General features: G+C 54.5%; 1 protein-coding gene and 1 long non-coding RNA gene across 4 annotated transcripts; one reads left to right on the top strand and one right to left on the bottom strand.

Moving 5' to 3' along the window:
* The first annotated feature begins 1,278 nt into the window (after positions 1-1,278).
* On the top strand, positions 1,279-12,696 carry ECI1 (enoyl-CoA delta isomerase 1). Of its 3 annotated transcripts, none has more exons than XM_023616570.2 (7): positions 1,279-1,528; positions 1,612-1,725; positions 5,393-5,520; positions 9,144-9,290; positions 10,283-10,404; positions 10,503-10,681; positions 11,952-12,696. In XM_023616570.2, exons 1-7 carry the CDS (start codon positions 1,477-1,479, stop codon positions 12,116-12,118), a joined length of 909 nt encoding a protein of 302 aa, XP_023472338.1. In that variant the 5' UTR covers positions 1,279-1,476; the 3' UTR covers positions 12,119-12,696. The 3 variants fall into 3 exon arrangements, with proteins under 3 accessions (XP_023472338.1, XP_070088534.1, XP_023472339.1); XM_070232433.1 differs by having other exon boundaries at positions 1,386-1,430; XM_023616571.2 differs by lacking the exon at positions 1,612-1,725 and having other exon boundaries at positions 1,387-1,528.
* On the bottom strand, positions 3,787-5,380 carry LOC138917190 (uncharacterized). The gene is made up of 2 exons (XR_011424888.1): positions 5,277-5,380; positions 3,787-3,820 (listed from the first exon to the last, which is right to left on the bottom strand). It is a non-coding gene; the product is annotated as an uncharacterized lncRNA (long non-coding RNA).
* Positions 12,697-13,456: the final 760 nt, after the last annotated feature.

Below are 13,456 nucleotides of genomic sequence, written 5' to 3' on the forward strand. Positions count from 1 at the left end.
CCTAAGAACTGGATTTTGATTTTATTTCCAAAGTCACCCCTCCAAAATCTGTCAACCAGGAGAACACCAGTCAGCTCCGTGGGTGTTGGGTTGCTCCTGTGGGTCAACAGATCAGAGAAAGGGGTGTTTCATCATCTCGTGTTCCCAGGAGCTTCAAATTCCAGCTGACCAAAAACATGAGTCTCATGCTGCTGCACTGACAGGTAACTGGAAAAACTATTTTTCCACCTCAGAAATTGGTTTGTGCCACAAGGAAGATTTGGACGCACTCGTAATGAACAAAAGTTTCCATTGCCCAAAACTGCTTGGCCCTCAGCAGTGTCCAGCGTTCAAATCGAATGGGCAGAAGCCGACTGTGTGCTGCTGGGCAGTTTGAAGACTGGCTGCCTCCCTCAGCCTCGTTCCCCCTGCCTGGCAGGCCACCACCTTTGTTCTTGGATATCTTTTCAGTGGTGATCCATGCAGGATCAAGCAAATAAAAAAGTCTCCTGTCCCTTTCTTGCCAAGGAGGTGAGGTGGCACTGCAGTCCTGCCAGTAGTATGAGGGTGCCTGCGTGCACACTGCCCAGCTGTCTACACTTGCCATTCTGAAGGGGGAGGTGGCTGGTCTGTCCTCAGCCACCAGGCTGTGCTGCCCCCACTCTAAACTACCAACTTTGATTCCTCTTATCCCTGAGGGCAGGATGCAGAGCCCGCACTTGAGGCAGCCCTGTCCCCCACTGGCGCCCCCTCGAGCATCCTTTTTGGTACCTGCGTCTGCAGGGTGGAAGGGTTTGAGAAACGGGCCCTGGTGTGATCTGGTTACCTTCGTTACTCGGTGCTCTGGTAGCTGAGTCTGAGCAAGGAGTTTGCCAGGTTCCCCAAAGTGCCTAATTACCACTTGAGCCCAGAGCCTCCTCTGAGACTCAAATGTACTGTGACTTATGTGCAGTCACCCCCCGTCTCAACACTCTGCTACCTGGGTGACTTGATCTTTCTCTACTTGGTGGATAGCATGCCAGCCTCCCATGGGGACAGCTGTGGGTGGAGGCAGGAAGGACGGCGTCCGTCCTGCGGGGTTTGTCCAGGACCTCTCCTGGACAGGGACCCACACCAGGCCTCCCGACCTGGCAACCCTCCACCCTGCAGCCCCAGTGTCCTGCTCAGTAAGGCCGGCGGCTCTGCCGCCTCGGGCCTCCCGACTGTGGCCTCGGCTGGCCCGGCGCTCATTGCACCCGGAAGCCAAGCGGGGTCGGGCTGCTCCGCCCCCGGCCTCCAGGGGGAGTGGCCTGAGGCCTCGTGGGGCGGGGAGGTTTGCGTCGGGTGGACGTGATGGAGGCACGGAGGGGGAGCGGGGGCGGGGGCTGAGTGCACTGGGCCCGGACTGGAGTGGACGGGGCCGGAGGTGGGGCCAGCAGGGGGCGGGTACCGGCCCCGCGCCGCCCCGGGAGGTAAAACCACAGCCCGGGGCCCCGATTCCGAACCAGCCGGGTCAAGATGGCGCTGGCAAGTGGGATGCGGCTCTCGGCGCGCGCCCTGCTCCGCCCGTGTACGTGACCTCCGGTGGGCGGGGGTCGCGGCGGCGGGCGGGGCCGGGCGGCGGGTTAACGGGCCTCGCGCTGTCGTCCGCAGGGAGCCCGCTCCGGGGCAAGGCCCTCGGGTGCACGGAGCCTGCGGCCGGCGGCGGGAACGGCGCGCGGCTCTTCGGGAGCCAGCGGGTGCTGGTGGAGCCGGACCCGGCCGCAGGTAGGCGCCCCCGACGTCCCTCGCCCCTCGGGTGGGCCACTCCGTGCCGCGCGCACGGGGTCAGAGGTTCGGGCTACGGTGCCGCCGCCTGGCCGCCTGAGTCACCGCGCGGGCTTGCTAACGGCGCCCGCTGCGCAGGGGAGAGGCGGCGGAGCCCGCGCCGGGGCTGCCTCGATTTGTTATTCCCCCAACTCTGAGTCCAGACCTGGAATTCGGATTCATGTGAAAGCTATTGAGGGGCCGGCCCTGGGGCCGAGTAGTTAAGTTCGCGCGCTCCCTTCGGGGGCCCACAGTTTCGCCGGTTCGGATCCTGGGCGCGGACATGGCACCGCTCATCAAGCCATGCTGAGGCGGCGTCCCACATACCACAACTAGAAGGACCCACAGCTAAGATATGCAACTATGTACTGGGGGGCTTTGGGGAGAAAAAGCAGAAAAAAAACCTCTTGAATTTCTAAAGGCCACAAGATAAAGCTCAAGTTTAAAGTCAGGTTCTGTTGAGTTTAGAGCTTAAGGGTCATCAATCTAGGTGGTTTAAATGGGTTTTTTCCTCCCCCAGTTCATTATGAAGATAAAACAGTTTCTGTTTTTAAAGTTTGGGGGATGTGCTCCTTTATCTAAGCTATTAATTGGAAATTGAAAATAATTGGAAGTATTTCGGAATAAAATATTTTAGCTTCTCTTAATACTCCCACATGACACAGAACCCAGCAGATGTTTTACTAATTAAAGCCAGGAGCTGCAAGTGGAATCACTCCTGACGCCCTCCCCCGCCCCCCATCAGAGCACCTCTTACAACTCTCCACAGGGATACAAAAGGTGGAAAAACCTCAGAAAGAGAAACCTGTGCTTTCTCTACCACAGAGCACTCCAGAGCTGCGTCCTGACAGGGCTTGGGGGCAGAGATGGGTAAAGTTTGGGATTTGGGGACATGCTGTTCTATGACCTCCCAGCTCCAGGCCTCAACCTTTTTCAAGTGGTTTGGACAGAAGCCCTCCTCCCCCGCAAATCCCCCTGCAGCCTTGGCTCTGGAGCTGGTGCAAGGCACCGTCCCCCTTGGTTCAGTGCTCTTGTTTAGTTCCTTGCTAGGTTGGGGCTGCCTGAGCCAAGTAGTGAGGGGCCTCAGGGGAGGCCCAACTACCAGTCCAACCAAAACCTGAGTTTCTGAAAGGATCGTTTCTGTGGCAGATTTGAATATGTATCAGAAATTGCAAAACACATATTTAAAAATATTGGACTGGATAGTGGTGATGGTTGCACAACATTGTGACTATACTTAAAACCACCAGATTATACACTTAAAAATGGTTTAAATGGTAAATTTTATGAAACAAGGAAGACAGAAAAGTATCAGTGAGATAGCAGTTTTTTTACCAAAGTGCTCTCCCACAACACCACGCAGGCAGAGCGTAGTAGAGAGTTTGGGGTCAAGGAAGCCAGGCCTGGTTCTGTCCTCGCTGCCACACACAGTCAGCCTTCAGGCAGCTTGAGGCTTAGATGAAGTCATGCAGCAGAAGTACTTTAAAAAGGTTTTCAGGGGCCGGCCCCGTGGCCGAGTGGTTAAGGTCACGCACTCCTTTTGGCAGCCCAGGTTTTGCCGGTTTGGATCCTGGGCGTGGACCTGGCACCGCTCATCAGGCCATGCTGAGGTGGCGTCCCACATAGACCACCAGAAGGACCTACAACTAGAATATACAACTATATATACTTGGGGGTTGGGGGAGAAGAAAAAGAAGAAGGAAAAAAAAAGAAGATTGGCAGCAGATGTTACCTCAGGTGCCAGTCTTTAAAAAAAAAATGTTTTCATCTAAGTGCTGTTACTGAAGCTGATCTTAGATTCTGTTCAACATTCCATTAGAGAAATGTTTGTTTAGGGGCCGGCCCAGTGGCGCAGCAGTTAAGTTCGCACGTTCCGTTTCGGGGGCGTGGGTTCACTGGTTCACATCCCAGGAGCGGACATGACACCTCTTGGCAAACCATGCTGTCGCGGGCATCCCACATATAAAGTAGAGGAAGATGGGCGTGGATGTTAGCTCAGGGCGTCTTCCTCAGCAAAAAGAGGAGGATTGGCAGCAGATGTTAGCTCAGGGCTAATCTTCCTCAAAAAAAAAAGAAAAGAAAGGAACGTTTATTTAGTACCTACCCTGTGCCAAAGATGTGGTTACTTAACTCACAATGTCCAAGTTCATCCAAATTCCTCTTTGTTGACTTGTGTTCACCTTTGGTCTCTTTACTTTTGCCCCAGTGTCCTCAATTCTGTCTCACCAGGCTCTGAAAAAGTCAAGTTAGCTTCAGAAACTTCCCTTTGAACCAAGTTTGGGGAGCTCGCTTCTGGAAGTTTTGATTGCTTCTTATATGTACATACTTGTAGCCAGTTAGCAATTACCTCTTCTTCATAAATGAGAGGTATCAAAAGAGCCCACTTGGGGCCTGGCCCCGTGGCTGAGTGGTTGGGTTCGCGCGCTCCGCTGCAGGCAGCCCAGTGTTTTGTTGGTTCGAATCCTGGGCGCGGACATGGCACTGCTCATCAGGCCACGCTGAGGCAGCGTCCCACATGCCACAACTAGAAGGACCCACAACGAAGAATATACAACTATGTACCGGGGGGCTTTGGGGAGAAAAAAGAAAAAAAATAAAGTCTTTAAAAAAAAAAAAAAAGAAGAAGAAGAAGGGCCCATTTGCCCTCAGCACTTAGTTCTCCTAGGGAATGGTCTGTGTTGACCATCCCAAGATTTCCAAGGTCCTGAATGAACCTTGGCGCTTCTGAAGCCCTTAGGGTCTGCACTTGGGCGGGCAGTGAGAACAGAAGGCCCAGGCCAGCAGCTGCGCTGCCTACAAGGGCAGGCCCATCCCGCCTGCCTCCCCTGCTGCTGGCAGAATGAAGGAATGGGTCATGGAGAGTCTAAGGACATCTGACCCTGATATTTTTAGTCTCTATCCTTGAACAGGCATGAACCAGAGCGCCCCTCTAGAGTTCCTTCTTGCATATCTAGTTCCTAGAGTTTGCTCACTCACTCCTCAAGAAACTAAGGCCTTTTCCTACTCCCATGAGGATGGAGGACTTGTGTCTGGAAGAAAAAGATCAACAAAAATTTGTACACGAGTTCACAGCAGCATTATTCACAATAGCCAAAAGGTGGAACCAACCCAAGTGTTCACCAGCACATGAATGGATAAACAAAATGTGATATCCACATACAATGGGATATTATTCAGCCTTGAAAAGCAATGAAGCACTGGCACACACTACAACATGGGCGAACCTTGAAGATGTTCTGTTAAATGAAAGAAGCCAGACACAAAAGGGCACGTAGTGTGTGATTCCATTTATAGGAAATGTCCACAATAGGCAAATCCATCGGGATAGAAAGGAGATGAGTGGTGGCCAGGGGCCCGAGTGGGAGGCATGGTGACTGCTGATGGGTCTGGAGTTTCCTTTTTGGGTATGGAAATGTTCTGGAACTAGATAGTGGTGGTTGTACAACATTGTGAATGTACTTAATGAACCCAAATTGTTCACTTTTAAATGGCTTATTTTATGTGAATCTCACCTCCATTAAAAAACCCAGAACCGTGTAGTTTGCTGTGGCCGGGCTGAGCCTGCAGTATGACTGGGGGCACTTTTCCAATGCTGGGTGCGAGCTTTCTCCTCTTCATTTCAAACTAGGGGTTGCTGTGATGAAGTTCAAGAATCCCCCGGTGAACAGCCTCAGCCTGGAGCTGCTGACGGAGTTTGTCATCAGCCTGGAGAAACTAGAAAACGACAAGACCTTCCGAGGCGTCATCCTAAGTTCGGTGAGTACTCATTAGCTCCCCCAAGGCCCCAAGTCCTCTGATCAAAGTGTGAACCGGTTAGCAGATCAAAGTCCAAACTCGGGGACCATCTGCATGTCACCTGATGTAGAAGAACCAGGCAGCCCCGGATGCAGGTGCCACCACGAGAGGCTTCCAGGGATCGTGGTCCTGGGCAGGTGACGTTTTTGCAGGGATAACCTTGAGCCCGCGCGGGTTCATGCAGGGAGGACCCTGCACACACTTGGCAGTGGACTCCTAGGGCGCCCTCCCCGTGTGGCCCCAGTAACAGTGCGCATCCTGAAAGCCGTTCTTTTCGTCCTCTTTGGGCAGGTCTTAGAGTCCAGTTCTTAAAGGGCAAGTTTTTCCTTCTGAATTCTCAAGGGGAACCTCAGCATTGTCCCCAAGAGCTGGCAAAGGCATTTGTGGGAGCAGTGTCATTGCTGGGGCCAGAGAAGGGCAATAGGCAGCATCTGTTGGGTGCAGGATGGTGGGGCAGAGTGTGACCCTGAGGGGAGGGGTTGCGCTGACTGAGAAGAAGGGGAGCTGGGTGGTCCTCAGAGCCTGGGCTGGTTTTAAGACTCAGACCGGCAGGACTGGGGGCCTCATTTGTTCCTGCCTCCCTCCAGCGGGCATCAGGCCCACCTGCTCTGCCAGGCGCTGGGGGTGCCGAGAGAAGAAACAGACAAGACCAGCTGGGGAGGTGGAGTATGGAGCTTTTGCTGGGTCAGGAGAGGCACTGGGCTCACCTTTCAAGTTAGAAAGAGCCACAGACAGCATGAGTGTCCCCCAAAGCTCAGTGCCACCATATTACAAAGATCAGTGGGAACGTCTTAGCCCTGCCATAGTTCAAGGTGCAGGAAGCTGACGGTCACGGCCTGTTTGGCAGAGGTTTGGAGCATCCACAGTGGGCGTGCAGCTGCTTTCTTTAACCCTCAGTTTGTCCCCAGGTGGCCTGGTGGTGTTGCAGCCCTGAAGAGCCTGGCTGCCTCTGATGGCGGGGCCATCCGTGTGCCAGAGGCAGAGGCCAACAGGGCATTCTCAGGAGCTGGGTCCCATGTGTACAGCCAGTGGGTCCTGTGATGCAGGGGCTTGCAGAGCAAAGCCTCACCCATCCCATGGAAGAGAGATTATTCTGTGTTGCTCTGAGGGCAGGACTGATCCTCATGGGTGTAGATTGTTGAGGGGCTGGTGACAGCTAAAATCCCAGGGAACGTTCTGACAGTTACAGCTGACCTGCCTGGAGATGCTGAAATTGCTTGACTCCATTTAAGGTGTCATTCATAGCATGACATTTTATTTATTGTACTTTAAAAATGAGGGAGGGGCTGGCCAGTCAAGTTCACACCCTCCACTTCTGCAGCCTGGGGTTCACAGGTTCACATCCTGGGTGTGGACCTAGAATGGCTCGTCAAGCCATGCTGTGGCAGCGTCCCGCATAAAATAGAGGAAGATTGGCACAGATGTTAGCTCAGGGCCAATCTTCCTCACAAAAAAGAGAGAGAGAGTGAACTGCATGTCACCAAATATAGGACCTTCAGAATGAAAGAGAGGAAGACCCAGCACTTAGCAAGGCTCCAGCCTGTGTGCACGTAGGCACTGGGCGCTGCCGAGGAGGTCCCTGAGCCCCCCTCAAGGTTGCACAGCTCAGGGGCAGGGGGCCAGCATTTGTCCCTCCAAAGCCCACTTTCTCCCCACTGCGGCGTCCTCTCCCCACAAACGTGTCTATGCATTGTGTTCTGTGTTGAGTGCCTACTGTGTCTGTAGCACAACGCCTGGCCCAAAGTGGGTCCTCAGCAAATGACTGGAATGACATCATTCTTGTGTCCTGTGGTCAACACAAAGGAACAACAAACAAGGTGGCTTAAGACAACTCGTGTATTCCCTCCTGGTTCTGGAGGCCCGAGGGGAGAATCCTTCTCTGCTTCTGATCTCAGGCGTTCCTGGTGTTCCCGTGCTCGTTCCACCACTCCAGTGTCTCCCCCTGATTTCACACAGCCATCTGCCCTGTGTCTCTGTGTCCACGTTTCCCTCTCCTTAGGACCAGTCACGGGATTCAGGGCCCCCTCCTCGAATATGACCTCGTCTTAACTTGATCACATCTGCAAAGACCCTATTTCCAAATATGGTCACGTTCACGGGTACTGGGGGTGAGGACTTGACCTTGTCTTTTTCGAGGACACGGTTTAGCCCACTATAGACATGTTGCTGAGTCACAGACACAGGCTGCCCTGCGCCTCTTCCCGTCTGTCTGGCAAAGGCCGCCCCCAGTTAGGATCACTGTGGTTTCCTTCTCTCATCCAGAGGCTTCTCCACCGCTGCTTCCTCAGGCACCAGGACTGTGGGCAAGTGACGTTAATCTGTCCCACTCCTGTGGTGATAAAATGTATTGGATTTGGGGTGGGAGTTGGTGGGGGGCCGGTGACGGGAGAAGGATAAGGAAGAAGGTAGAAAAGCTGAAGGTGAAGTCCACCCACATCCTCAGCAAGAGCAGCCCTGTCCCAGCCACCGTCACGCCTGCCCCTGGGGCTGGGTGTCAGGAGTGTGCATCTGGCCATCTCTGTCAGGTCTTTTTAAGTCATAGGAGCAGGACACATTCCGTGGAAACAAAAGGGGTCAGCCTCCAACTATGGTGCACACACAGCACGTGTGTACAAGAAAAATGGAATCACGTTCCACACCCTGCACAGCAACTTGCTTTTGTCACTTAATAGAAGGATGTAGAGTGACTATCCCATACTTCATTTTATCCACCCACTGCTCCCAGACCGCAGGTGGTCATCAGTCGTGGTTAGAGCATCAGCGCAGACCACTTCCGCCTCAGGCGCCCAGCTGTGGGAGCAGCTCGTTGGCTCAGAGGTGCACTGACCACACACGAGCCCCAGGTGTGGGTGTTTCTGAGTGATAGCTACTGGGCATCCCTCCCCTTCTGTGTTCTTGGCCAGCAGTCCTATGAGCGCCCAGAACTTGGTGTCCACCACTGGAACGCCCCCTTGTGCTGGCAGCCCCCATCCCAGCCTGTCATTCCTCTTCTGTCTTTGCTCCCCCTCCCTTCCCTGGCACCTGTGTCAGGACCTGGGGCATCCACACAGGACACACGTGCCTTCCAGGCCATTCCCCAGGCTCTGTCTCACATGTGACAACCCAGGGCAGAGGTCTGGCTTCTCGACTGACCATCGCCCCTTCCTTCCCTGTCTGTGTTCTGACAGCTGCCCTCCTCGAGTCTGCAGCTTGCTTGACCTTTGAGGGTAAATCACTGTGCGCCCCCTCCAGACTCAGTCAGGAGTCCTCCCCACACCTCTGAGCTCCTCTGCCTGGGACACTGAACACAGAGCCAGGCGTGCACAGAGCCTGGTATATTTATGTCCTGGGGAGCACTGGACTCTGCCTGCCTATTCTGCCTTTTCTGGTTTGAAGCTGGAAAAGGAAGAACATCCCAGGACGCAGAGGGAACTGAGTCCAAGGGAGGTCCAGGCTGAGTCCCTGGAGCCCCAAGCTCTGCTGCCCTGAGCATGACCTTGGCCCCACTGCCCGTTGGGCACCTCTGGGCTCCCCAGGCCCGGGAGGGGTGTGTTGCCACCAGGAGGAGGGCTCTGACGGGGCCCCTGGCTCCTGTACTCCCCCAGGATTGCCCTGGGGTCTTCTCAGCTGGCCTGGACCTGACAGAGATGTGCGGGAGGAACCCAGCACACTACGCAGAGTACTGGAAGGCTGTGCAGGAGCTGTGGCTGCGGCTCTACCTGTCCAACCTGGTGCTGATTGCTGCCATCAGCGTAAGTGTCCCCATTCCTGAGTGGCCTCAGTGACTCACTGGGGACCAGCCTGGGGGGAGAGGGAGTAGACATGGCCATGCCCTCGGGGAAGCCCTCGTTGAGCAAGGGGCCTGGAGAAGACTCAGAAGTGCACAGGTAAGCGTGCCCTCACAGACCAGTGTGACATGGTGACAAGGGGGGCCACTAGAGGTCAACTCGCTCACTGGGATGGGGGCAGGGACCAGGGCCCACAGGTCAACACAGCCCAACAAGAGGGCTGTAGGGGGTAGGGGAGCAGATGAGGAGCAGATCCACATTTTGGAAACATCACTTTGGCCCGACGTGGGAACGCAGGTGCCGGGTGGCTGAGGCAAGGGCGTGGGGCTAAGGCTTGGAAACCAGTGTGCCCAGAAGAGCCCGTTGTGACAACCAATTAAGGTGCAAGGAGGGCCAAACTGGCAGAGGGGAGGGATGGCAAGAGTCAGGAAGACTCCAACGGGGTGTGGTGGCCACTGACAGCATGTGGGGGGCCCAGAGGGAAGGAACAGCGACAAAGACCTGCCGTCTCTGATTGGGGCAGTGGGGTGCGTGAATGAGGATAGTGTGAGTTTGGGGTTCCCAGGACATCCTGCTGGGTATGGCAGCGGGCCCCTTGGGGCATGGCATGAAATGACAGCTCTAGCTAAATGGTTGTTTGGCATTTTAGCATCCGGACAAAAGCTGTGCAAGGAAAGGCAACTTGCTACCCTGGCCAGAGGGTTAAGAGTGATTTTCTGGCCCCTGAGACCTGATGGCCCTGCCAGTGCCTGGGACCCTTGGGCTGATGGGCTACCCTGAGTCCCCACTGTGCACACCCAGCCCAGACAGTGTTGGTATGGCGCCCAGGGGGGCTAGGGGCACCCCGGGAGCTCACACCCACCTGTAGGCCTTTCCTCCAGACCCCGGCCCTCTAGAATGTGACTAGGATCAGCTGCAGCAGCACCCAGAGCCCAGTGGTCTTGCTTCCCCTGCAGGGAGCCTGCCCAGCTGGGGGCTGCCTGATCTCCCTCACCTGCGACTACCGGGTCCTGGCTGACAACCCCAAGTGCCTCATAGGGCTGAACGAGACCCTGCTGGGCATCATTGCCCCCTTCTGGTAAGGCCAGGGCCTGCACCCACCCTCCACTTGGCCCTGGGACAAGCTGACCCACCTGGGAATCCCCAGCTGGTGGTGAGTGGGTGTGTGCATTCCAGGTTCAGAGACACCCTTGTGAACACCATCGGGCACCGCGCCGCGGAGCGCGCTCTGCAGCTGGGGCTGCTCTTTCCGCCAGCGGAGGCCCTCCAGGTGGGCATGGTGGACCAGGTGGTGCCTGAGGACCAGGTGCAGAGCACAGCACTCTCAGTGATGGCCCAGTGGATGGCCATTCCAGGTGAGGAGCACAGAGAGGGGCAGCAGCTGTGGGTACTGGTGGGTGAGCAAAGCCCCCTCCCTCCCCAGCCTGACGCTCCTGGTGAGACCAGAAAGTTCTAATGTAAAGGTGCTCTGTGCACATCACCAACGTGCAGGTCATAGTAGCAGACTGATTTAGTGTCCAGAGGCTGCCGTAACAAATCACCACAGGCAGGGGAGGCAGGCTTAAAACAAGAGAAACGCATTCTCTTGCAGATGGGAGGCCAGAAGTCCAAAATCAAGGTGTGGGCGCTCCCTGGCTTCCTCCAGAGGCTGTAGGGGAGGATCCTTCCTGCCTCTTCCAGCTCTGGTGGCTCTGGGTGTTCCTGGGCTTGTGACCACATCACCCCACCCACTGCCTCCATCTTCACATGGCCTTCTCCCTCTGTGTCTCTGTGTCTCAAATCTCCCTCTCCTCTCTCTTATAAGGACACCTGTCATTGGATCTAGGGCCAACGCTACATCCAAGATTATTTCATCTTAATTACATCTGCAAAGACCCTTTTTCCCGACAAGGCCATATGAGGCACAGGTTCTAGAGGGGCGGTTAGGACTTGTACATATCTTTGTGGGGTTCACTGTTTAGACCACTACACAGGCAACTGGAAACAGCCTGCATGTATGTTTATAGAAATAGGGCTGGTTATATCACTACAATAGAGACCAGGATCAACAGACCATCTCTGAAAGGCCAGGTGGATGTTTAGCTTTGTGGGTTACTTGGTCTCTGCCACAACTGTGGCGTTGGAGCATGGAGGCAGCAAGAGTCCGTGAACTAATGAGCATGTCTGTGGTCTGATAAAAGTGAGGGCCACTGAAATTTGAATTTCGTATAATTTTCACATGTCACAAAATATTACCCTTTTTTCAACTATCTAATAAAGTAAAAACCATTCTTAGCTCAAGGGCCATGGTCGGGGGCCAGGTTTGCCAACCCCTGACAGGGACGAATGACTGAATGCTGTGCAGCCATTATTACATCGTAAAAGAATATTTAGTGACATGCAAAATATTCTCCATAACATAATTAAACATAATTAAAGTAACAGGTTAAGAATGCAATTTTCACAGCATCCTATATGTTTTTAAAAGAAACAGATGGGCAGTGGAGAACAGGTGATTTTCTCCTCTTTGCTTACTTGGATTTTCTAAGTTTTCTAGCAGAGTTTCTGTTGGAACTCTCTTGGAAAGGTTGGGAATGCCACTGTCTCAGACAGTGAGTTTTCACATGTGGACTCCGTTTTCTTTAGACCACGCTCGACAGCTGACCAAGAATATGATGCGAAAGCCCACAGTGGACCGCCTGCTGAAACAGCGCGACGCAGACATCCAGAACTTCGTCAGCTTCATCTCCAGAGACTCCATCCAGAAGTCCCTGCAGATGTACTTAGAAAAGCTCAAACAGAAAAAGGGCTGAGGGCTGCGCTGCCCACACAGGGTTTAGCCACACACGCCCTCCTGGGGGCCCTCTGGTTCCGAGGGGTTTTAAACGAGGTGTTCTCCAACTTAAAAGTACTTTCAGCTCTTTGCTTTGCTGATCTTCCTAAAAGGCCCTGTTCCTTGTAGCCAGTGTCCCAAGGCCCACAACTACCCATGAACACCTTTTCTACCTGGCGGGCAGGCAGGGGAGTGCTGGTGGGTAGTATCTCGATTTGGGAATCATGAATTGGCAGGACCTTGGCGATGTCACCACTGAGTGTCTCCTTTCCCAAAGCCGATTCTGCATAAAGTCCTTGGGCCTCTAGGCTGCCTGATTGCTATAGGCATAAGGCTAGGTGGTCATGGGCCCTGAAGATCCACACAAGCCCCCAGAGAAAAGCCCTCTGGTCACCACCCCTGTTTGTTTAGATGGAGGGAGCCTACAAGGGTTCAGAGAAAGCGGGGGAGCTTGGTGAGGGACGAGGGAGGCATTACTGGTTGTGAGGCATTCTACACTGCGAGTGTCCTAAATCTTATTTTAGATTTTGCAAGAAAAACTTGTCCAAGTTTTTGAAACAATTGTTTTTCCTCCCGTACAATTCAGGCCAGTTCCCAAATCTTGCCAAAGGTGAGATGTTTGGAAAACTAGAAACCTCACTGGGTCCTCGTCAGTTACACCATGTACCCCAGTTCCGCGTGTTCCTGATCCTCAGGTGATGGGCTCACCCGGGACGCAGGCCACTGTCCTGACAAGTCCTTACCCAGCCCAGGGCTCCTGAGCAGGAACCTAGCCAGGAAGGCACCGTTGAAGGGGCTGTACCACCGTGAGGCATGTGGCTTCTGTGGACACAACCTGAACCCTACCCACCTTCCTGGGCTGAGCGAGGGGTGCGGCCTGCTTGCCACCGAGGGACTCCCCAAATGTCCAAGGGCTGCTGACTGGCTGGGGGCAGGGGGCCAAGGGCAGGCCTTCCTGACCAGACCACCCTCACCCCTGCAGGACCTAGGAAGCGGGCTGCAGGAGGGACATCCGGCCTTGCCAGTTGGCACTTTACCTGCGTGTAAGCGCTTAATCCCCAGCTGCACTTAGTACAAGTTCTTGGAAGCCTTTACAGTTTGCGCAAAGCAAGAGCAAGGAGCTTCTGCTAGTGAGCACAGGAGCTGCCTTCTGGAACCAGCCTAGTGTGGAGGTGGTCACTTCCCAGCGGGATGTGACATAAGCATGCCAAGTCATCCCTGTCCCCTACAGGGGCTGCGATCAGGGACCCACTGGGCTGCAGGACTGAGGTTTGTGCCCTAGAGGGCTGAGTCCTAAGAAAGGATACGGAGGCTTCGG

This window comes from Equus caballus, chromosome 13 (assembly GCF_041296265.1).
Source record: "Equus caballus isolate H_3958 breed thoroughbred chromosome 13, TB-T2T, whole genome shotgun sequence".
In the NCBI taxonomy this organism is placed as follows: domain Eukaryota; kingdom Metazoa; phylum Chordata; class Mammalia; order Perissodactyla; family Equidae; genus Equus; species Equus caballus.